The 26,261-nt window shown below is 40.6% G+C and overlaps 1 protein-coding gene across 1 annotated transcript; it reads left to right on the plus strand.

The window, feature by feature from the left end:
* The first annotated feature begins 538 nt into the window (after nt 1-538).
* Nucleotides 539-11,922, plus strand: sar1aa (secretion associated, Ras related GTPase 1Aa). Its single transcript, XM_080834963.1, has 7 exons — nt 539-602; nt 1,228-1,299; nt 1,473-1,592; nt 2,373-2,438; nt 8,884-8,987; nt 9,165-9,296; nt 10,069-11,922. Exons 2-7 carry the CDS (start codon nt 1,242-1,244, stop codon nt 10,183-10,185), a joined length of 597 nt encoding a protein of 198 aa, XP_080691089.1. The 5' UTR covers nt 539-602; nt 1,228-1,241; the 3' UTR covers nt 10,186-11,922.
* The last annotated feature ends 14,339 nt before the right edge of the window (nt 11,923-26,261 follow it).

The following is a 26,261-nucleotide window of genomic DNA, read 5'->3' on the forward strand; positions in this document are numbered from 1 at the left end:
TAAAATACACTCCTAAAAAAGGGGTAGTAGGCTATCCTTTTTCGGACCTTTGTTGTCGTTGTCATGCGTTCGTTCTGATAAAAACCTGTAAAAACTTTTGACAAGTTAGACTGACAGCAACAAAAACATGAATTAGTTTGAAGAGGGGTGCATTCCAAGGCAATGGTGCAGAACGTGGTACAAAGACAATGCCATAAGCTAAAGACGCATTTCTACACACATGGTAGAGTAATATTTCAAGATTTTACACAAATATGACAAATTATAAATGATTAATCCTGAAATACTGCTCCCGGTTTCAGTATAAAAACATGGTTTTCTAAGTGCTTGAATATGGAGAACGTGTAATCTAATACACAAGAAATTGCAAGACATCTAATAGGCTACGTTATTGACTAGTTCGACAGAAAGTTATCTTCGAAATTGTCATTTGTTTCCTGCAGTATGAACTCCCAGGCAGTAGGCGGCAGTAATGGATTAAGAAGTTGATGAATATGTAATTTCTCAAGGAAGATCCCACTACTGCAGCATACGACCGTCCGTAGCTAACAGGTTACATGACCAAGACACAGTTCGGCTGAAGATTTTTTTGAGTGGGAAAGGTAACTTATCGTATCCAGTTGCTGTTTAGTAGACATCCTTCTGTTGATTGGTGTCACGGATGGAGGATGTATTTGAAATACGGCCAAGGTTTTAAAAAGCAACGTATGCTAACTATATGACGTTAACTCGCACGCTAACAGATATCTGTACCAAAATACATGGTCCCTAAGCTGACAGCTAGCGTTTAGCTTGCGGGAGGAGAAAATACGATATGATTTTCTGAAAACGTATGTACCATAATGCAAACTCGGTGGACGCCTTGGTAGTTTTGCCAGGAGAGTAGTTAATGCCCTGGTTGCTAACTTGAGAAAGAGGCTCTAGAAATCTGATATGAACGTTAACGTCAACCGGCTTGAAGAAAACCTGTGGAGACAAGTGTCTCTTTTTGCTATAAAGCTTGCTAGCCAGCTATCTAGCTTACTTGTCTAGATGCGAAGCTTGGATATGGAGCTAACCCTATTTAAGATGTTAGCCACAATTGACATATCCTAGTATAGTTTTCATAGCGCTGTAAGCGAAGGAGATTATTCGAATTCACTGTGTTGTCTGTAATATTCAGGCCAGGGGTTATTTTGACATTGCATCAATTTTGGTAATGATAATAATTTCAATCATGTCTTGCAGGTGTTTCAAGCGACATGTCATTTATATTTGACTGGATCTACAAGGGGTTTAGCGGTGTGCTCCAGTTTTTAGGTAAGTGAAGCCGAATGACATGTAACGCAATCGTTGTTAGCAGGTGTAGTAGCTTTGTGTCTCAAAGAAGCGTGTAGCATAGATGGCAAAATAGCCACACGATTAAATAGCTTGCCAATCCAACGTTATAGAGTGTCTAAGTTGGGTCTCTAACTCATTCAATCAACGCGTAGGTTTGTACAAAAAGTCTGGAAAGCTGGTGTTCTTGGGCTTGGACAACGCTGGGAAAACGACATTGTTGCACATGCTGAAGGATGACAGGCTGGGACAGCATGTGCCAACCTTACATCCAAGTAAGAGAGATTTCTGTTCCTAATGGGTCTAAGATAGTCTGGGAAGTCCCGCCCCACTTCTTCCGGCCAAATTGATTTTGCCTCAGAACTGGGTCTGGCCAAGTATGGATACCCGTTCATTTCAAGATTTCCACAATCCTTGGAGCCAATCACAAACTGGCTTTTGGCTACCTGGCGCGCCATTGGCGGATTTAAACTTACCACGGCTACGTTACAAATTCTACTGCACGGAGAGTTTTTAAACATTGGACATGGTGGCCGCCGAAGCACCGCAAAACTTCGATAAGGCAAGTTTTCTTTGAAAACAGAACAGAAACTTGCCCTGGAACAATTCATACAGAAAAAATATGTGTTTGCTTTATTACCGATCGTTGTATCGTTGTATAGTATCGTTGGTCTGATTGGTTAAAGGCGTGTCCAATTACGTGAGTGAAGTGGATCGCTGATGATAGTTGGCCAGACTAACTGAGCAAATGCAATGCAGTGAAGGGGCAGGGAATTCCCAGACAAGGTCTAAGATATAAGAAATACAACACTGCAACTACCTATGATGTGCTTCCTAAATGTCACTAGTACATATTTACCTCTGTTAGATATGCATGCACATGTTTAAGGACTGCCATCAACTTATTGTAGCTTTAGAATGACATAATGCTTGTCAATCTTGAAATATTTGTCCCACAAATATTTGTATAGCACTGTACATGCACTGTAGTAATTTGGTCTGGTATCAAGATAAAATGTTTGAAGGGTTATTGCTGTGTGTTTGCTTTTTTGTAGCATCAGAGGAGTTGACCATTGCAGGAATGACATTCACCACATTTGATCTTGGCGGTCATGTGCAAGGTAAGATGGATTTCCTCAGATGTAGGGTAACCAGAGGCAGTCCTTCACATACATATAAGCAAAAGAAACACCTAAATGGAAAATAAAAGTGCTTTAGAGTGCAAAACAAATATAAATAGTTAAAAGAAAGTAGACAGTACTGAACGTAGTAATTAGAAGAACAAAGAAAGAAAAATTAAAAAAAGTACATAATTCAAAATAAGTAATATAAAGTGCAGTAAGAATAGAGTGCACATTTTAGAGCCCAATCATAGGCACATGAAAAGAAATTTTTTTTTAACCTGGTAAGACAATCGAAAGCTGTTTTGGTGATTGCTTTTTCATTGTTGGTGAAAGTGAGATCTGAGTCTATCAGAATGCCAAGATTTCGGACGGCCTGTGGTTTTTAGAGCACGAGTCTTGAGGTGTTTGCTCATGAAAAATCTTTTCTCTTTGTTGCTAAAAGCAATAATCTCTGTTTTGTCCTTATGTAATTGATGAAACATCTGGCTCATTTTATTATTTATTTGCTCTAAAGATTGACACAGGGAATCGACCAGGCTTTAGTCATCTGGTGAGAGTCAGATATATCTGTAGCTACTCTGTCAGATTTATAACTTGTCTCCTCTGGAGGTGCTGCTCAGGAAAATCCTACCCAATTCTCCAACCTGGACGGCAGTATTCTATGATTCTGTGAGTTAAATGGAGCACTTAGATATAGTAAAACCAGAGCTGATATTTTATCTGAATCAGTATTCAGGAATATTTCATTTAACACTTCTATAAGAGCTGTTTCTGTACTGTGGTGAAGTCGGAATCCTGATATTTGTCAAAATGAACTCAAAAGATTGCTGAGTTGATTGAAAACTCCTAACTTTCAATCTTCTGGTCTATAAAAAGAAGATTTGAGGTTTTGAGAAGATTTATTTGGTAAATTCATTTCTAGGTGGTTGTAGAGATTGCATAGTTTCATCGATTGACTGTGTGGTGTTGATGGACAGAAGTGATCAGAGAGGGCCAAGCTCTTAACCAGAGCAGAACAACGGCTGAGAGTGGCCTAGTGTGCATAGGCTCTTTCACATGCTATAACCAACAAAACGTGTCAAGTAGTGCAAAAACGTTAGCATAACTTTGGCATTATTGCCTGTGTTATTGTCGATGTGGATGTATAAATGCCATTATGATCATGGAAAAAGTTGTATTCAATGTTAATTACTGACAGTAGTTTAGCAAAGTCCTAAATAAAATTAGAAGAGTATCTGGAAGGTCTTAAAATTGTTAAAAATAAAACCGAACCCTTCAACTTGCAACAAAGGTATTCAAAAGAACTAAAATGACTAACTGTAATCTCTTTGCACTAAAATGCACCTTTAAATAAAGCTCCTCCTCCTTTGCTAGTTTGGTACTAGAGATGCGCGGTTGGCGGTTGCACCCGCGGACTCCGCGGTTAAACCGCGGAACGGGCGGATGACGTGACAAAAAATAATATTTTAATTAAATTCGGGCGGGTGGCGGTTTACCCAACGAAATTCAAAATATATACACATTGTTAAATGTCGTTACCTACATCCAAGCACATTTTGAAACAATCAAATTTTCATCAGGCAGTAAATTGGCCTTGTTCCGTGTATGCATACAAAGCAAACAAAGGAAGCAAAAAAGTTTAAATTAAGTGATGATCCCTATCATGTCGCGTCTCTTTGCAACGCTGCAAACCTGCAAGCTATGAGTCAGCTGTCAGTATTGGAAGAAGCCTTAACGTGTCGTAGATGAAACTGCCTGGGTTATTTTGTTTCGTTAGGCTATTAGTTATATTTTAAAACAGCCAGTCATTGTAGCCTACCACTCGTGGAATAAGGAATTTCAAAGAGATGATGGAGTGATTTGACTCAGAAGTGACATTGGGCATTGGCAGCGCGAGATGAACAAGTTAAACTTCTAGCTCAGTAAGGGCTCAGATACACATACGCGTTTTTGTAAAAACGGGACGCGAGCAAATGCATTGATTCCTATGGTACGGCGCGTTTAAAGCGTGCGCCCCTTCTCCACCACGCGTTGCGTCTTTGAAGCGTTTTTTAGGTGCGCTTAAAAGTTGAACTATTCTCAACTTTCCAGCGCAAGGCAGGGAAGCGCACCGCTTCTGTTTTGGCCGCCGCACTTTGCCAAGGCGTTACTGAAGACGCGTATGTGTATCTGAGCCCTAACATCACCAGCTAAGAAAGGGCTCAGATAACTCCAAAGGGCCCTGGTAACTCCAAACAACTTTTCTCCACTATTAATCACCTTCTCAAACCCCCTTCACCATCCTTTTCCGAGGTCACTGAAGAGAGGTGCAACTTGCACATGACTTTCTTCAGACAAAAAGTTGAGAACATCCGCTCACACCTCTCCACCACTTCTGCCATGCCTCTCACAACTGCCAACTCACTGTTAAAGTCTGTCCCGCCCCTCTGCTTCTTCTCTGATGTCACGCAGGAAGAGTTGGAGGCTATCATCAGAAAAATGAAGCTGTCCACCTGTGCCTTGAACCCTTTCCCTTCAACCCTGCTGAAAACCAACATCTCTGCCATCTCTCCACTCATCACCAGGATCATAAACCTCTCCCTCCTGGCCAGCCATATCCCAAACTCCTTAAAAACTGCTGTCATCAGACCACTGTTGAAAAAACCCTCTCTGGATCCTGAAGTCCTTTCCAACTACAGGCCCATCTCCAATCTTCCTTTCCTGTCAAAGGTTCTGGAAAAAACAGTTGCAGCACAACTCCAAGATCACCTCAAACTTAATAACCTTTTTGAGAAGCTCCAGTCAGGTTTTCGTACTGGCCATAGTACAGAGACAGCCTTGGTCAGGGTCACCAATGACCTCCTGATGGCAGCAGACACTGGCTCCCCATCTCTCCTCATCCTCCTGGACCTAACAGCTGCTTTCGACACAGTGGATCACAACATCCTCCTCCACCGCCTGCAATACACCATTGGGCTCTCAGGCAATGTACTAAACTGGTTCACCTCCTACCTAACCGACAGAACTGAGCACGTCGCCTTGGACAGTGCAAAATCTTACACCCACAACGTCACCTGCGGCGTCCCTCAAGGCTCTGTGCTGGGCCCCACCCTCTTCTCCCTCTACCTGCTCCCCCTGGGAAATGTCACCAGCAAGCATGGGATTTCCTACCATTGCTATGCTGATGACACACAGCTCTACATTAGGACAACACCCACTTCTGCTGCACCTCTGCCAACATCCACTCTGACCTCCTGCTTGGAGGAGATTGAGGCGTGGATGAAGGTAAACTTCCTACAGCTGAACAGTTCAAAAACGGAAGCCATACTAGTCGGCACACCACATCAGCTCCGCTCTTCCACCATCACTAGCATTACCTTCTCTGGCCAAAACATCTCTCTTTCAAAATCAGTTACCAACCTGGGTGTTAAAATGGATGCTGAATTGACCTATGACACCCACATCAAACACCTCTGCAAGGTTTCATTCCATCACCTCAGGAACATTGCCAAACTCCGGCCATCACTCACCCTGGCAGATGCAGAGAAGCTTGTCCATGCCTTTGTCTCCTCCAGACTGGACTACTGTAACGCACTCCTCATCGGGATCCCTGGCAAGAGCATACAGAGACTGCAATATATCCAGAACAGCGCTGCCAGGATCCTGATGAGGGTGCGTAAACACGACCACATCACCCCCACCCTGAAAGCACTTCACTGGCTCCCAGTCCCACTCAGAATAGAGTTCAAGGTCTCCCTCCTCACCCACAAATGCCTATACGGACATGCTCCCCCCTACCTCAGGGAACTCCTCTCCCCCCAGACCTCCTCACGCTCCCTCCGTTCTGCATCCGCAAACACCCTTCAAGCCACCAGAACTAAGCTCTGCACCATGGGTGACCGGGCTTTCTCCTCTGCTGCCCCAAGGCTGTGGAATGCCCTCCCTGACCATCTCAGGGCCCCACAGTCTATTGACGTTTTTAAAAAAGGCCTGAAAACGTATCTTTTTTCAAAAGCTTTCTGCTAATTATTGTTCATTGTTGTTGTCTTATATGTATATGTAGCACTTTGAGATCTGTATGATGTAAAGTGCAATACAAAAAATAATAATTATTATGGTAAGGTCAGGTTTGCCGATGTGCTTGGCTATTTGAAAGTTTCTCCCTGTGCATCGGTCGGAGACAGACGTCACTTCACTGATAATATTCTGGGATAGGCTACAACATAGCCAATAGGCTTTCATACTAGGGGCTTTATCCTTTAAATATCTTTGCGGCATTGGATCAGTCTCCGTTCAAGAACAGGCAAGAACTTTCTAGCCTCGCATCACAGCGCCTATACCTAAAAACAACAGGCAGATGGCGGGCGGGTGCGGTTTTGAAAATTGGTCAAAAAAATTGGTGCGGCTGGATAGCGGACGGATCATGCGTTTTGTGATGCGGTTGCGGATGAAATAATAGCCCATCCGCGCATCTCTATTTGGTACGTATTCATTACACTGAAATGTACTCGGGCTGTTTCGTTGAGAACCATAGCACTGCTGCCTTCTGTTAACCAGGTCTCAGTAGGAAACAGAAACAAATCTAAATTGTAGCATATTATAATGTCATTAACTGAAATGATTTGTTGAGTAGAGATAAGATGTTAAGTAAATCTAGCTCTGTAGAGATAATAGGAGCCCCTGGGGCAGTCAACTGAATACACTCGATTTCTTCTATTTCTCATCAACACTATATTAAAGAACATTCTAGGCATACTAGCATAATTAAAGGAACAGTCAGAAATTTTGGTGGAAGGTTGTTGATATTTGAGCTCATCAGCTAATCAAATCACACCCCTGCCTTCTGTGCCTCAGGTTGCTGATTGGCTGGAACAGTCAGTACGTTTACATGATGGCATTTATCCGATAATGGCTTAAGTCGGGCTTTGCTATCCATGGGGGGCAACCTCATTATCTCACAGTACATGGCAGTGAAAAATCTAGATCTTGGCCGCGTCTGTTCAAATCAAATGTGGAATGTTTACAAGCGGGCACCTGCTACCGTTGATTATACAGTAAATAAGTTCTGAAATGAAACAAAAACACATTTATACAGTTAAAGTTGTATTAGTATTGATTGATTCACATCGATATGAATGGATGACATGACTAACAAGTGGTGGAAAAGTAATATGAAAATATTTGTTCAGTGAATTAGCGCGTTCTGTCCAAAACAGTCGCAGTCAACGTTTTTCTAATGTCAACACATTGGCATAGGCTACCACATAACCATCATCTGAAATATCACGGTATGTCGCAACTAACCTTTGATCTAAACAGAATATTCAGTATGGAATGGGAATAGATCAGGGCTGTATCTTTTATCGCATTTGACATGGGATAGTATACAAAAAAAAAAAAAAAAGGATAGTATTCTCTCCATGAATTTGCGGCCATCTGAACGTCCTTATACGTGTTTAAGGAGGGGTTGTAAAGGTGCTCATATCTATCCGGCCTCTTGTGTTATGTTTGTATAAGTATAAGCTTGTGAGACAGTCTGCAGGATATTCATAAAAAACGTGCCATTAGTATGAACAGTTGAGACCATAGACATATACATTTCTGGTTGAGACAAAACTTTTCTGATACGCAGTTGCTATTTAGATACTAAAGTTAGCTTTGTTTATTGTTTCCATGGTAATAGGAGCCGTCAGAATAATTCGCTTTTCTGTTGGCCATTTCTGATATGCAGCACATGAGGGCAAAGAAAATGGTGCATGGTCTTGATCATTTAGATTTCGTTTCAGTATTTCAAAGTGAATGACATGTGGGAGCACAAGAACAGTGAGCGTCTAGCAGCAATTATCATATCATAGACATATATGATGCATGTATATATGTCTATGGACGGGATCTCAAGCATGCGCAAAGACGTAATCTCCAGTTGTTTTCCGATTTCAAAAGTTACATGCCCGCGTTCTCTAATAAACAACCAACTCCAATCGAGTTATCTTGGGGTGTAAATCGGACTTTAGTCGGACACAAAAAATCTAGATATTTGGAGTTACATGAAATGGATCTTCGATTTAAATCAGATAAAGCCAGAAATCCGGACACATGTAACCGCAGTGACTGTGTAGCTCGGCCCGAGTCATGTTGTTTATTTCTCATTTACAGAGCCAGAACCGTGCAAAAAACAGAGTTTTCTGAGTGCACACATAGAATAAACAGTTAGAGGGCCATGAGGAGCAATTTGCTAATTTTGACAAAAAGTCTATTGGATTAAAATTGCTGACTGCACCTATAATGAAGAATGTTTAGATCTGAATGACTTTGGGATGGTTAAGAGAGTCTTCATGCACAACAAGAAAAGTGCAACTGTCTTGAATAGATTAGAACATAGAACATCTGAGCACTGTTTTATTCTGAAGCACAATACATTCTTCATCTGAGAACTGACAACAACTCTTTTCTTCGTCTTTAGCAAGAAGAGTGTGGAAGAACTATCTTCCTGCAGTTAATGGAGTGGTCTTTCTTGTAGACTGTGCTGATCATGAACGCTTGGCTGAATCCAAGGTTGAACTTGATGTAAGTGTCAGAGGCCTGTAAAAGAGGTTTATTTAGCTTTTCTGAATTTGTGCTGCTCATTGTGAGAATTGTTATTTTTAAGATTTTTAAAAGAAATCTGAGCAGCAAGGCTAAAGAATAAAGGAGTCTTCAGCCTAATCTGATGATGACATTTTAAATCTCTCAATCTCCCTCAAGGCTCTGTTGACAGACGAGACCATCTCGAACGTGCCCATCCTGGTTTTGGGGAACAAGATCGACCGCCCAGAAGCCGTCAGTGAGGCGGGGCTCAGAGGAGCGTTCGCTCTTGATGGCCAGACCACAGGAAAGGTAGGGCTGCTTTTACAGCCATTTTATTGTATCATTCATGTCCAAATCAGCGCTTCAGTACAGTCACAGCATGTCATGGAAAGATACCCTCAGTGGTAAACATGGAAACTGAGCCACAGACATGATTCTTAAGTTGTGTAAATGCCCCTGTCTTGCAGATGAATCAGCTTAGAGGTGGATTAATCACGTGATATTTTTGTTCTAAAAAATGGCTCATGACGGCAGGATGAGCTAGTGAGCACTCCCCTGCATTTGTGCATATCCTTACCTTGCCTCTGTCTACAAATGTTTTACTTTTAGCACTGCAACTCTGTGGTCCAAAGTCTGTAATAAGAAAATATGCTCATGGTAAACAGCTGTCGCTCTGAATTCACATAGATAATAGAATTCAAATGTCTTTTCATTTCCCTAGGATATCACAACTATGTCATTGTGTTTTTCAGCATTTCATCAGGTTAAGATTGTATGGCTTGGCCTGTACCTGATTCGACAGCCACGTCACAATTTGTTCTGTGTCACACAATGCTGCGCACAATCATTGAGAAGTGCACAATTACACAGTACCAAACAACATCCATGAAAGGCAGTAGAATATTGGCAAAGCCTTTGGTCTTTTTCTTCTCCACTTAGAATAATGAAAATGTCTACAACACATTTTCAACAGACCCTGTGAACCATGCCTTTAACCATTGGGTCTGCTAAACCTCCTATATTATAATTGTCATATATTGTCAGTGTACTGTATGTGTTTTATATCCTCCCTCTTTCGCAGGGAACCGTGTCTCTGAAGGAGCTGAGTGTGCGCCCCCTGGAGGTCTTTATGTGCAGTGTGTTGAAGAAGCAGGGCTACGGCGAGGGCTTCCGGTGGCTCTCCCAGTACATTGACTGAGAGCGGGCCAAAGCAACCCTGGATTTCCCCTCAGATGTCCATTTTTTTCTGTCTTCCTGTGCACTCTTTCCTGGAGGGGAAATGGGTAGAGGTGATGAAGACGCAGACCCCCATCGTGTTTTTTGAGAAAGGCGAAGAAGCGATAACGGTTTATGCCCCAGTCTTAACCTGCTCTGGCTTACAACAGTTGCCTACCATAGCAGTCATCCTCTTTAATGTTAAGCTTGTATTCCTGACAAAGATTTGTATGTTCTAAAGTGGTAATGTACGGAGATCCCCAACACATTTTTAAACATTAGTTTTATGACCTAAAATATGGCAGGACTGACTGCAAAGTATTTCTCTACCCAAAGATGGTTTATGTGTATTTTGTTTTAACCGTCACTAAAGGTGAATGTATGGTGATAGGTGCAGTATTTTCCAGATGATGGATATGACTGATGGTGGACCAAGTAGACTTAGGTTCAGTTCATTATTGAAGTAACTGAAGTAGTGGGTATTGTGTACGCTAAAGTGTTAGCTGGAGGAAATGGCCACTACGGTTTGTGTGTGGAACACGTTGAAATAAGGCTGTAGTTACCGAAGAAGCACTTTAAGGAAGTTAGTTTAAGCGCTAGTCGAGGCCTGTCCTGGTTATACTACATTACATATACCCTATTCCTTATCTTTGGACCAGATTAGAAGGGCCCTGCTCTGGAGGGCATTGATATCTGACTCACAGATGAAACTAACATTAGTAAGTAGCATTTGTGATGATGATGATAATGATGATGCAGCCTTTGACATTTGGAAGATGACTTGTACTTGTTCATTCTATCAGTGCCGTCAGTAGCTAGGGTATGACTAGCACCCCTAATAATATTATTATTATTATTATTACTTCTGATATCTTCCCATATGGTTTGAAATGATGATGTGTACATGACCAGAGCTCTTAAATGCACTGATAGTGTTTGCTCTTAACAAGATGTGTGAAGAGCACTACAGCAAACCTGAAGTCATAGGGCCTCTGCTGGCTAGAGACCTTCCTAGGCTTTGGAGCAATTTGCTCCCTGTCAGGACATTGGTAAAGTGCTCATGGTCTTTGTAAGAACTGAAGACCCCGAGCAGTTTCTCTGGAAAAAAGTGTAAATGCAATGGCAAAGTCACCCAGTAAACACCAGTTGTCAGACGTCAAAGTCGCCACAAAATTGCAGAGTGTGGTGTCTTAATTTAGATGAGAATATTCCACACAGCCTAGTTGAAGCCGTTTGTGACGTTTGTTTTTTTTAGCAGATGCTTGAGGTTAGCTGTTCGCACAGAATGTCCATTAGCTTGAGGGCTCTGGTGACAGCACACTCAAATGTATGAAAACAACCCTTTATGTTTCGAGTGAATTGTCCTTCAGAAGTCATCGCAGTTCTGTGTTGCAGTTTGGTCAGCAGTTTGTTTGTTTGTTTATTTATTTATTTATTTTGTGTCTATGTCTATATTTAGGAGCGAAGGTTGGTTTTGAAAAGTGAAAAAAAGTTTTACCTAGTGTATATGTCTTGTAGATATTGTTCATATTGTCTGATATATGAATTCCATATATTTAGTCAGGTTTAAGCTTGAAGTGCTGCAGGGACTTTTTGATTATCTGCTGTTATTTCTCGAGATATTTGGTGCAGCAGATTTGAGAGTATACCTGCGGTGCGGAGATGGTGGTATCTTCGTCAGTGTTCCTTCAGCCATGATGTAGGCTACCAGTTGTTTATTGACACCATTGTAAATATTGTATTATGGAATATGAGTTTGTTATGGATTTGTTTCCTTTTTTGTTTTGTTTTATTTATTGAATTATTTATATTTTACAGTTCATGTCATTGAACTGGTAGCAGATATCCATTAAAGCAGATTGTGATAAATATCATAAAACTATTTTAAACATCAAGCAGTTGCCTGTTTTAATCAATTCACTGATACAGTTCTGTAGTTAAAATACTTTAGGTTTAAAAAGAGATATATATTTAGTGAGGTGGATTATTAGTGTGCTTGCCCGAAGGGAAGCACAGTATTGTTATCGTCAAGTTTTCTTTATTAGTGTGCTTGCCCGAAGGGAAGCACAGTATTGTTATCGTCAAGTTTTCTTTATTAGTGTGCTTGCCCGAAGGGAAGCACAGTATTGTTATCGTCAAGTTTTATTTATTTATTTATTTATTTATTTATTAGTGTGCTTGCCCGAAGGGAAGCACAGTATTGTTATCGTCAAGTTTTATTTATTTATTTATTTATTCTCCCCGTTTTTCTTGCAGCTAACTACTCCTCGCCCGTTTGAGATAGAGACGCCATTCAAACACCGAAATGTCCGGCTCGATCCGGTGCAAGCCGCTATGACTTTTCGTGGCGGTACTCCTTGCCACTCCTTTTTTATTCCTCTTTTTCATCCCCTTTTTTCTCCATAGACTTGCATGGCAGAACTCTGTGCATTATGACATCATAATAGGCTCATTAAACTGGCTTGCACCTGTGCTTCTCACTGACACCTCCGCCAAATCCAAGGAACCGCATTTTCTCTGTCCCTCTCAATTCAACTTTGAAAAAGAATAAGAGGAACCGTATTTCTCTGTCCCTCTCAATTCAACTTTGAGAAAGAATAAGAGTAATTACAGTTTCTAACCTAGCTACCGTATTTCCACTTCGTTAAGGTGAGTTGAATGGCAGCATTTTCAGTGTACTGACTGAAATTTTAATGGAAACTGATAGTGTTAGCCGTAGCAGCTAACATATAAATTAACGTTACGTTAACGTTGGAGACGCTATTTTCCTTAATTCAAGTTGTGAAGTAAACCTTTGAAGTAATTCATGAATTTAGTTGTGTGGATATAGTGAGCTAAGGCTTGTATTCCCACTACGGTAACGTTAGCTATCCTAGCTGTGTTAAGCAGAGCTATCCTAGCTGTGTTAAGCAGCTGTAACATCTGAGTACGGGGCTAAAGGCTAACTAACACTACGTAACGGGAGTATCCACTGGCAGTTTCAGCTAGCCGTAACGGGGGATCATTTTCCTTAATTCAAGTTGTTAAGTAAACCTGTGAAGTAATTCATGAATTTAGTTGTGTGGATATAGTGAGCTAAGGCTTGTATTCCTACTACGGTAACGTGAGCTATCCTAGCTGTGCGGGGCTATGCAAAAGTTGCTTATACTGAAAGAATGGTTAACTTGATGTGGCCGATAGCGTGAGTTAACATTAACCCGTGTCCTGGCAGTAATGATTCATGAGAGACCTTGAATCAATAGGTTAACTGAAAAACGTTTGAGGATGTACCTGGACACAGCGTAGCTGTTGTAGTGTGCTCAGTTTTCAAAAACTAGACTGAAACTAAGAAGGATAACTATGACTAAATGTGACTAAAACTAATATGCACTGAATCTAAAATAGCTGCTGAATCTAAAATAGCTGCCAAAATGAACACTGAGATGTATTAATTTTGGCAGCTATTTTAGATTCAGTCTTAAGACAAAAATGCATATTAGTTTTAGTCACATTTAGTCATAGTTATCCTTCTTAGTTTCAGAAGAGGTTTTTCATGGTTGCTAGCTCTAATCAGATGTACTATAGGCTTATAAGAGAAGACTACATTTTTATGCCAACGAACACCAATAACTAGAACTAATTTGACAGACTATAAACCAATGTGATACACGTGCTCTCTAGCTATACAGTAAAAGTGTTGCTTACGTTAGATACTAGACCTACAGTCTAACTCTAACTGCATTAAGTCAAACAAGCTATATCTTACAATAAACTTTAAGTAAAGCTGGCTATGTAAGATACTACTAATAACAATTAATAAGAGGTCAACCAAAGCGTTGTATGAACAAATGCAGTAATTTGATCAATTTACCAGCTAAATTGCTTTGGAATAACTGAACATGAATGGGGTTAAACGTTGGAAAATACAATGCTTGTAACTATAGGTCGCAAATGAGTATGACATGCTTTGCTTCCGCGTAAAAAAAACCTGCTGTGCTCCTAAATTTCTTTGTGTGCTCCTAAATGTTTTCATTTAGGAGCACATGTGCTCCTTGGGAAAAACCTTAGCGTAGAGCCCTGCAAATACTCTACTTTTTTTCTCTCTCCTTCTTTCTCTCTATCCCTCTCACTCTACTTTCTCTCACACTCCATCTCTCTGCTTCACTTTTTTTTCTCCTTCTTTCAATATTTTCCCTCTTCACTCTCTCTTTACTGTCTTTATCCAGAGCCACTCTTGTTCACTCTTTCCACTCTTCTTTCTTTCTTCCACTCTTCTTTCTTTTCTTCTTTCCTTCTTCCACTCTTCTTTACTTTCTTCACTCTTCTAGGAGACTAGGAGGGGAAGAGACTAATTCCAAGGCACTTGTTCTCTCTGTCATGGCCGCAACAGAGCAAGCACACTCTCGCAGTTCGTTCACGAAACGCATTCTAGTTAGTGTGCTTGCCCGAAGGGAAGCACAGTATTGTTATCGTCAAGTTTTCTTTATTAGTGTGCTTGCCCGAAGGGAAGCACAGTATTGTTATCGTCAAGTTTTCTTTATTCCGTACGTTTTTCTTGCAGCTAACTCCTCCTCGCCCGATTGAGCTAGAGACGCCATTCAAACACCAAAACGTCCGGCCCGATCCGGTGCAAGCTGCTATGACTTTTCGTGGCGGTACCCCATGCCACTCCTTTTTTATCCCTCTTTTTCATCCCCTTTTTTCTCCATAGACTTGCATGGCAGAGGTCTCTGCCATTATGACGTCATAATAGGGTCATTAAACTGGCTTGCAGCTGTGCTTCTCACTAGGTGCGTTTCCATCCCATTACTTAATGCGCATTATCTTTATGCGAATATTTAATCCTGGTTGGAAACGCGTGCGTTTCGCATTAACTTCCCCAATGCGCATAGAAATTCGATTCGCCAGAGGGAGGTGGATTAACTGGTTATTCGAATTTAGTTAATGCGCTTAACGTAGATGGAAACAGTTTATTCGAGCGATTCGCGTCTTTTGTGTATTTGTTTATGTTCGGAGTTGGACTGTAGACTACGTCCTGTTGCAGTGAGAGACAACCGTGCTGCTGTCTGCCCCGAATGTGATGTTCCTCTACTGCTTCTCAAACTGCCAGCTAATACACCACACCTCATGCAGCATATGCACCTGCTGTTATAAACTAGGCTATAGTATATCTATGTTTGCGGTGTGTTGTTTCCCCTGAACATCATCATCATTACCTAGTTTATTGTAGGCTAACTGATTAACTTGATTTACGTGCAAACTACGTGGACATGTTATCTCCCCACACGTAGCCTACTTTTTTGTTGTTGTTGTAAATTATTGTTTTTTTGTTTTGTGATCATTGATTTTATTCTATCTAACACCTGCGGACCTGGTGTGCGCGGTTGTTTCGGTTCGCAATCTCTTGCACCTCGCCCAGGTATGGTAACTTAATATATTTCTTTGTACTCGGATGGCAAAGCATACTGCATATAAACATCTTTGTACAGTGGTACGTTTCGCCCACAACACGGTATTCCGCGCATGTTGCAAGTTTGTAAAGTGCAATTGCAATGCGCTCGTCGGTGGGGACAGGCTTTCGGCAGCAAATACTTTCAGGCAACACAGCAGGGCCTATCCGTTGCACAATTCTTGAAATCCTGACCTGGTCAGCCTGAAGTTTTCGACCCACAGCTGGGCAGTGAAGTGGGCCTTCACCAATTTTAAAGAATCACTAGCTATGAATTCGCTGCTATGTGAGTTTGTAAAACATGTTAAAACCGTCTACGCCTTCTCCTTCTAGCAATTATATTCAAAACAACTCAAATGCTACAGCATTAAAAGTCCCGACGGCAGAGAGGAGGGTGTCCATTCAAGCATGCACAAAACTCTTCCTCCAAATTAGACTAAAGACTCGGGTGAATGGAAACGGTCGCTGATGCGCATTTGTTTTATGCGAATCGTCCGTGAATGCGAATCGTTAATGCGAACGAGCTGAATGGAAACGCACCTACTGACACCTCCGTCAAATCCAAGGAACCGCATTTTCTCTGTCCCTCTCAATTCAACTTTGAAAAAGAATAAGAGGAACCGTATTTCTCTGTCCCTCTCAATTCAACTTTGAGAAAGAATAAGAGTAACTACAGTTTCTAACCTAGCTACCGTATTTCCACTTCGTTAAGGTGAGTTGAATGGCAGCATTTTCAGTGTACTGACTGAAATTTTAATGGTAGCAGCTAACATATAAATTAACGTTACGTTAACGTTGGAGACGCCATTTTCCTTAATTCAAGTTGTGAAGTAAACCTTTGAAGTAATTCATGAATTTAGTTGTGTGGATATAGTGAGCTAAAGCTTGTATTCCCACTACGGTAACGTTAGCTATCCTAGCTGTGTTAAGCAGCTGTAACATCTGAGTACGGGGCTAAAGGCTAACTAAGACTACGTAACGGGAGTATCCACTGGCAGTTTCAGCTAGCCGTAACGGGGGATCATTTTCCTTAATTCAAGTTGTTAAGTAAACCTGTGAAGTAATTCATGAATTTAGTTGTGTGGATATAGTGAGCTAATGCTTGTATTCCTACTACGGTAACGTGAGCTATCCTAGCTGTGCGGGGCTATGCAAAAGTTGCTTATACTGAAAGAATGGTTAACTTGTGGCCGATAGCGTGAGTTAACATTTAACCCGTGTCCTGGGAGTAATGATTCATGAGAGACCTTGAATCATTAGGTTAACTGAAAAACGTTTGAAGATGTACCTGGACACATCGTAGCTGTTGTAGTGTGCTCAGTTTTCGAAAACTAGACTGAAACTAAGAAGGATAACTATGACTAAATGTGACTAAAACTAATATGCACTGAATCTAAAATAGCTGCTGAATCTAAAATAGCTGCCAAAATGAACACTGAGATGTGTTAATTTTGGCAGCTATTTTAGATTCAGTCTTAAGACAAAAATGCATATTAGTTTTAGTCACATTTAGTCATAGTTATCCTTCTTAGTTTCAGAAGAGGTTTTTCATGGTTGCTAGCTCTAATCAGATGTACTATAGGCTTATAAGAGAAGACTAACTTTTTATGCCAACGAACACCAATAACTACAACTAATTTGACAGACTATAAACCAATGTGATACACGTGCTCTCTATCTATACAGTAAAAGTGTTGCTTACGTTAGATACTAGACCTACAGTCTAACTCTTAGTGCATTAAGTCTAACAAGCTATATCTTACAATACACTTTAAGTAAAGCTGACTATGTAACCGCATTCATTCCAATATTGTTGCAGAGATGTTTCCTTTTACCAAGATAACAATTTCAATAATTCACTTAGCTCAGTAAGTCAGTATAACGAAACTCTGGAACTATTATGACTATGACCACAGAAAACACAGTACTATACAGATTTTGTTCTCAGATATCAGTCTGTGAGGCCCCTCAACAACATATGCGCACTCGGCCACTGCACTGCAGAGCAAGCACACTCTCGCAGTTCGTTCACGAAACGCATTCTAGTTTATTTATTTATTCCGTACGTTTTTCTTGCAGCTAACTACTCCTCGCCCGATTAAGATAGAGACGCCATTCAAACACCAAAACGTCCGGCCCGATCCGGTGCAAGCTGCTATGACTTTTCGTGGCGGTACTCCTTGCCACTCCTTTTTTATTCCTCTTTTTTCATCACCTTTTTCCCCCATAGACTTGCATGGCAGAGCGCTCTGCCATTATGACATCATAATAGGTTCATTAAACTGGCTTGCAGCTGTGCTTCACTGACACCTGCGCCAAATTCAAGGAACCTCGTCTCTCAGTCCCTCTCAATTCAACTTTGAAAAAGAATAACTACAGTTTCTAACCTAGCTACCGTATTTCCACTTCGTTAAGGTGAGTTGAATTGCAGCATTTTCAGTGTGCTGACTGAAATTTTAATGGAAACTGATAGTGTTAGCCGTAGCAGCTAACGTCTCCCATCCATGGGAGTATCCACTGGCAGTTTCAGCTAGCCGTAACAGGGGATAATTTTCCTTAATTCAAGTTGTGAAGTAAACCTTTGAAGTAATTCATGAATTTAGTTGTGTGGATATAGTGGGTTAAGGCTTGTATTCCTAGTACGGTAACGTTAGCTATCCTAGCTGTGTTAAGCAGCTGTAATATCTGAGTACGGGGCTAAACGTAAGCTACCTAGACCTATACGTTGTAGATATGCAAAAGTAGCTTATACTGAAAGAATGGTTACCTTGTTAGCTCACCAGTTTATTTTGTTGCTAATGTGGTTGGAGAGGACCGATAGCGTGAGTTAACATTAACCCGTGTCCTGGGAGTAATGATTCATGAGAGACCTTGAACCATTAGGTTACCTGAAAAACGTTTGAGGATGTACCTGGACACAGCGTAGCTATTGTAGTGTGCTCAGTTTTCGAAAACTAGACTGAAACTAAGAAGGATAACTATGACTAAATGTGACTAAAACTAATATGCATTTTTGTCTTAAGACTGAATCTAAAATAGCTGCCAAAATGAACACTGATAGGGGACCCCTTAATCTGCAATTCATGGTTGCTAGCTCTAATCAGATGTACTAACTAGGCTTATAAGAGAAGACTAACTTTTTATGCCAACGAACACACTAGACCCTTTCACAATAAACGAGCAAACATGAGAGAAAAACAGAGCAAGCACACTCTCGCAGTTCGTTCACAAAACGCATTCTAGTTAGTGTGTTTGCCCGAAGGGAAGCACAGTATTGTTATCGTCAAGTTTTCTTTATTTATTTATTTATTCATTCTCCCCGTTTTTCTTGCAGCTAACTACTCCTCGCCCGTTTGAGATAGAGACGCCATTCAAACACCGAAATGTCCGGCTCGATCCGGTGCAAGCCGCTATGACTTTTCGTGGCGGTACTCCTTGCCACTCCTTTTTTATTCCTCTTTTTCATCCCCTTTTTTCTCCATAGACTTGCATGGCAGAACTCTGTGCATTATGAAATCATAATAGGCTCATTAAACTGGCTTGCACCTGTGCTTCTCACTGACACCTCCGCCAAATCCAAGGAACCACATTTTCTCTGTCCCTCCCAATTCAACTTTGAAAAAGAATAAGAGGAACCGCATTTCTCTGTCCCTCTCAATTCAACTTTGAGAAAGAATAAGAGTAACTACAGTTTCTAACCTAGCTACCGTATTTCCACTTCGTTAAGGTGAGTTGAATGGCAGCATTTTCAGTGTACTGACTGAAATTTTAATGGAAACTGATAGTGTTAGCCGTAGCAGCTAACATATAAATTAACGTTACGGTAACGTTGGAGACGCCATTTTCCTTAATTCAAGTTGTGAAGTAAACCTTTGAAGTAATTCATGAATTTAGTTGTGTGGATATAGTGAGCTAAGGCTTGTATTCCCACTACGGTAACGTTAGCTATCCTAGCTGTGTTAAGCAGAGCTATCCTAGCTGTGTTAAGCAGCTGTAACATCTGAGTACGTGGCTAAAGGCTAACTAACACTACGTAACGGGAGTATCCACTGGCAGTTTCAGCTAGCCGTAACGGGGGATCATTTTCCTTAATTCAAGTTGTTAAGTAAACCTGTGAAGTAATTCATGAATTTAGTTGTGTGGATATAGTGAGCTAAGGCTTGTATTCCTACTACGGTAACGTGAGCTATCCTAGCTGTGCGGGGCTATGCAAAAGTTGCTTATACTGAAAGAATAGTTAACTTGTTGTGGCCGATAGCGTGAGTTAACATTAACCCGTGTCCTGGGAGTAATGATTCATGAGAGACCTTGAATCATTAGGTTAACTGAAAAACGTTTGAGGATGTACCTGGACATAGCGTAGCTGTTGTAGTGTGCTCAGTTTTCGAAAACTAGACTGAAACTAAGAAGGATAACTATGACTAAATGTGACTAAAACTAATATGCACTGAATCTAAAATAGCTGCTGAATCTAAAATAGCTGCCAAAATGAACACTGAGATGTATTAATTTTGGCAGCTATTTTAGATTCAGTCTTAAGACAAAAATGCATATTAGTTTTAGTCACATTTAGTCATAGTTATCCTTCTTAGTTTCAGAAGAGGCTTTTCATGGTTGCTAGCTCTAATCAGATGTACTATAGGCTTATAAGAGAAGACTAACTTTTTATGCCAACGAACACCAATAACTAGAACTAATTTGACAGACTATAAACCAATGTGATACACGTGCTCTCTAGCTATACAGTAAAAGTGTTGCTTACGTTAGATACTAGACCTACAGTCTAACTCTAACTGCATTAAGTCAAACAAGCTATATCTTACAATAAACTTTAAGTAAAGCTGGCTATGTAAGATACTACTAATAACAATTAATAAGAGGTCAACCAAAGCGTTGTATGAACAAATGCAGTAATTTGATCAATTTACCAGCTAAATTGGTTTGGAATAACTGAACATGAATGGGGTTAAACGTTGGAAAATACAATGTTTGTAACTATAGGTCGCAAATGAGTATGACATGCTTTGCTTCCGCGTAAAAAAAACCTGCTGTGCTCCTAAATTTCTTTGTGTGCTCCTAAATGTTTTCATTTAGGAGCACATGTGCTCCTTGGGAAAAACCTTAGCGTAGAGCCCTGCAAATACTCTACTTTTTTTCTCTCTCCTTCTTTCTCTCTATCCCTCTCACTCTACTTTCTCTCACACTCCATCTCTCTGCTTCACTTTTTTTCTCCTTCTTTCAATATTTTCCCTCTTCACTCTCTCTTTACTGTCTTTATCCAGAGCCACTCTTGTTCACTCTTTCCACTCTTCTTTCTTTCTTCCACTCTTCTTTCTTTTCTTCTTTCCTTCTTCCACTCTTCTTTACTTTCTTCACTCTTCTAGGAGACTAGGAGGGGAAGAGACTAATTCCAAGGCACTTGTTCTCTCTGTCATGGCCGCAACAGAGCAAGCACACTCTCGCAGTTCGTTCACGAAACGCATTCTAGTTAGTGTGCTTGCCCGAAGGGAAGCACAGTATTGTTATCGTCAAGTTTTCTTTATTTATTAGTGTGCTTGCCCGAAGGGAAGCACATTATTGTTATCGTCAAGTTTTCTTTATTTATTTATTTATTCTCCCCGTTTTTCTTGCAGCTAACTACTCCTCGCCCGTTTGAGATAGAGACGCCATTCAAACACCGAAATGTCCGGCTCGATCCGGTGCAAGCCGCTATGACTTTTCGTGGCGGTACTCCTTGCCACTCCTTTTTTATTCCTCTTTTTCATCCCCTTTTTTCTCCATAGACTTGCATGGCAGAACTCTGTGCATTATGACATCATAATAGGCTCATTAAACTGGCTTGCACCTGTGCTTCTCACTGACACCTCCGCCAAATCCAAGGAACCGCATTTTCTCTGTCCCTCTCAATTCAACTTTGAAAAAGAATAAGAGGAACCGTATTTCTCTGTCCCTCTCAATTCAACTTTGAGAAAGAATAAGAGTAACTACAGTTTCTAACCTAGCTACCGTATTTCCACTTCGTTAAGGTGAGTTGAATTGCAGCATTTTCAGTGTACTGACTGAAATTTTAATGGAAACTGATAGTGTTGGCCGTAGCAGCTAACGTCTCCCATCCATGGGAGTATCCACTGGCAGTTTCAGCTAGCCGTAACAGGGGATAATTTTCCTTAATTCAAGTTGTGAAGTAAACCTTTGAAGTAATTCATGAATTTAGTTGTGTGGATATAGTGGGTTAAGGCTTGTATTCCTACTATGGTAACGTTAGCTATCCTAGCTGTGTTAAGCAGCTGTAATATCTGAGTACGGGGCTAAACGTAAGCTACCTAGACCTATACGTTGTAGATATGCAAAAGTAGCTTATACTGAAAGAATGGTTACCTTGTTAGCTCACCAGTTTATTTTGTTGCTAATGTGGTTGGAGAGGACCGATAGTGTGAGTTAACATTAACCCGTGTCCTGGGAGTAATGATTCATGAGAGACCTTGACACTGATAGGGGACCCCTTAATCTGCAACTCATGGTTGCTCTAATCAGATAAGAGAAGACTAACTTTTTATGCCAACGAACACACTAAACCCTTTCACAATAAACAAGCAAACATGAGAGAAAAACAGAGCAAGCACACTCTCGCAGTTCGTTCACGAAACGCATTATAGTTATTATTGTTGTTATTAAAAGTGATCTTGTCAACAGCGCATTGAAGATGTGAGTTTGTTTTTTAGACATGCCCACTATTCCCTGCATGCATTGGGTTGTGGCAAGTAGCATCAGTAATACTCCTTACTACGACAATTAAAGAAAATTAAGAGAAGGCACGCTGTGTCATTGAATTATATTGGATCATCTTTTTAAAATAGAATCCATGATAAAAAACATATTGACCTCATAATATTCTATTATACTCCAAAGCTTTGTCAGGCCACATAGAGTATGTAGTGTTTTTGTGTAGTCACTAGTGATTTGAACACCGGAGAACTGATGGCCATGACCAATGTTGTCATTTAGATAGCTGGTATGGTCCCCCTATCTCCTTTCAGTTTTAAATTGCATATGACATTGAATGATATAAGATAATAGGACACTTCGTAGACCATCGGCCTACCCCTTCAAAGTCTGCCCTCTGTACTTGCGGTTGACGATTTCTGATTGAAGTCCTTCCTCTGTGCCAGCCTGACGTGTAAATGGAGTTGGAAGTGAAGGTTAAAGATGAGAACCTTCAGAAGGATACCCTGGACACACTCCAGCTAAACCGTATCAGCTCTGTTCACAAGGCCTGCACACATTATTCTCCCCTGACATCCTGAATCAACGCTCCCAGGCCATGCAACCATCACCACCCACCTGGCACCTGGCCTCTTCATTTCCCACCTCTCCTCTTTATTATTGCGGTGAGTTCAGAACCGGGCCGAGTCAAGATCCTCCCGACAGTTACAAATAAACATACATATGCTGAAAGAAAAAGATAGGTAGAGACGTGGCCGGTTCCTTATCTCAAAATTGTTGTGAAAACTTCATATCATTTTATCTGAAAATAATGAAACTTTTGGACTCAGTTTTAAGTGTTTGCTCAGCCTGAGCCTGGCAAAGGTGTTGTCGTCGCCCTCTCAATCATACCCATGCACTACCCTCACCATATCTCCTTTCCCATTGTTCCAGCATTGACATGCTGGCTGGTATGATGAGAACACTTGGGGCATTGAAAATTCGGAGCGACGCATTCATGCTTATCATGCAGTTACACAAACTATCAGCCAGTTTGGAGCCTGGCAGATAAGGGAGTGGTGGTTGTGAATGTAGTAAACCTCAAGTGGGATGATTGAATTAAGATTCAAACTTGCTTTGAAATTGCATTACATACCAATGTCAGTTTCACCCTCAAGTCAAGAGTTACACTGAGGCTGTGACAAGAAATTATTAGTATTAGTGTTGTTTTACATCACTGTAGTGTAGTATATCTTCGTTTCCAATTCTGAAGTGAAAATATAATATTCTCTCTCACCACTGGGAGGCACTCTAAGAACATCTAAATCTCCCACTTACAAAAACGCAGAAATGTCAAAACCGTTTTAAATGTGTTCGTGGGCCCTAATGCACTTGCAAATTGCGGCGTGATGGGATAAATCTTTTAGCGGTTCTGTGCTCCGCCGAACTGCAGGGCATGTCAAGCAGAGTCAAAACAAATGTGGGAGTAGAGCTTTAAGGCGGACGGCTGTTATTAAAAGCGAATCTCTGGGGCAGATTTAATCAAGTGCTCCTGAGGCTAAGGCTGTGCGGCTTTCTGCAGTTAAGGTAGTTCTTCAGAGCTGAGCACAAACTCAGACTAGAAATTAGCTTGAGAAAGGGAAGTTCTCGACACAGAAGTTTAAAATACTCCCTATAAGAAAATGCTAGTCTCTCAGAGGAGGTTTTGCCTAACCGTCTCCACAGATCTTTACACATTTGGTGTCATATATCTTTGCATCTTTAGAGGGTTCTTCACAGTTCCTTGCAAGTATAAATCAGCTATAGGCTACTTTATAAGGAACCATTTTTATCTGAGGCAACTCGAAGGAACTTTTACAAGTGCCTGTGTGGAGATAAGCCAAAAAAGAGTTTTTGTTGTCAAAAAGGGTTTCTTGCTAAGAAAGAAGACAGTATTTTACAGTATTCCTGTGAATGTCATTCATTTGGTTATTAACTTCAGGTGTCTTCCATCAGTTTGAGTTTTACAGGGAAAGTAAAAAGTAGAACGGCCCCCTTAAATGGCCTGACACAATGCAGTGTCCACAAATATACAGAGATATTGGAAAACATTTTATTTTCCTCACTGTTTGACAACAAGACCTACATGCTCCACCTTTAAGGTTTTAATGCTGTGCTAACAGCTACATAAGTGTGAATACTGCATTGAATGAACACTGTTGGTGGCATGCCATGTGTCAGTAACCTTAGGACCAGCCAGAAAACAAGAGTTGTCAATGGTTCCAGAACTAATTTATTATCAAATACAGTGAAAATATTACATGTTTCAGTCATGAGCTGAAAGAAGAAACATTAAATACAGAGCATTTCATTTTCACATTCTTCGTGTAATTCATAGTTGATGAGGTGGATATAGATCTAGACAGTCTGTACTGTAAAACCAAGAAAACAAAACACTTTTACCCTTGACTTGTGAATATGCTTGAGGTTACATTTCAAATTTGATAAGTTGATACATTCATTTAAATTAAGATTTGAGACATGAAGAATTAAGACAACTGTTGAGGTAAAAGTCTAGCACTTCACTATTGTTCGGTAAGTATGGATGATTATGGTTCTGGTTTTGAAACTGACCTGACAGAAGTTACACTTCTGTAGCTAGTTCGTTTTATCTTTGAAATTGGGATCATTTTTAAAGGGTAATTTGCATGGGCATCTGTGGTTTTACAGCACAGTTACTGCAACAAGCTTCTATGGACAGTGCTTCAGCATTACATTTCTTGGTACATTTTTCCCTCCTAAGGGACTTCTCAGAGCCTCGACTGCTCCACTATAAGTCTATTTTCATTTCCTCGGCCCTCAGAAGCCCTGGGTGCACCGTGGCTGAAATTAAGAGTCCATTTTAATGTGTGCAGGACTTCACATCGACACTTCCTTATCTCTGTCGAACAGCACCTCTGAGGGTGCTAAGCTTTGACTGAAATGTTGCTCTGAAGAATCGCTGACCAAGTGCGATGCAAAACCCGTGCTTGCCAACCCAATTGATTCTAATACATATAGACATTCTTTTAAAACATCAGTTCTGACCAAAAGAAATACTCGGCATTGATATAGTGAATTTTTCTACTTCTGAAAGGATAGTGTTCTCAGTTTCATTACAAAATTAAACAGACACATATGACTATACATATATATCTATATATAGCGTTTCCCCGGGACGATTTATCCTACTTAAACTATCAGTACTATACAGTATATTTCACTGTGTTTGTCCACCTGTTTCGTTTCTAAACATGCCAAATTCTGTAGATATGGATCACATATCAGACGTCCTGGACCTTAGCTTTGACTGTACATCTGAATTTGGCAGAGGGTGAGACATGGTAGGTGTACATGAGAACTCTGAGGCTTCTGTCCAGATAACAGATGATTCTGGAAACAAATCTGGCCCTGACCTGGCCAATCATCATCTCTTATCTGGGCGTCTATCGGGAATAAAGTGCTCAGCCTGTAAAAATACATTCTTGTTCACCGGCATGCAATTACTAAAAACAACCAAATATCTACGCCTAACTAAGTATATCGCCAATGACATATACAGAATGAACAGATGACGACAACTTCCTTTTTTTTTTTTGAAAAAAAAATATTCCAACAGCGAGTTTTCAAGTAGCACAGTTAACAAACACAGCTAACTTCTTGAAATTTTTTTTTGTTTTGTAACAGAAAGGAAATTCACATTCAAGTAACACACTGAAAAGAACTGAAATGAACAAAGTGTGGCACATTCCTCAAAAAATGAGAACTCACGGGGCAGTTCATTAAAGGGAGATGAAAAAAAAAATGATTTCTCTTTTTCTTTTACTTGTTCTTAAAAAGGATGAAACGGCATATATTTATACTTAACGTTTCCAAATCTCGCATGAATCATCTCCTAAGCTGCTTACAAA

This window comes from Sprattus sprattus (assembly GCF_963457725.1).
Source record: "Sprattus sprattus genome assembly, chromosome: 3".
Classification (NCBI taxonomy): domain Eukaryota; kingdom Metazoa; phylum Chordata; class Actinopteri; order Clupeiformes; family Clupeidae; genus Sprattus; species Sprattus sprattus.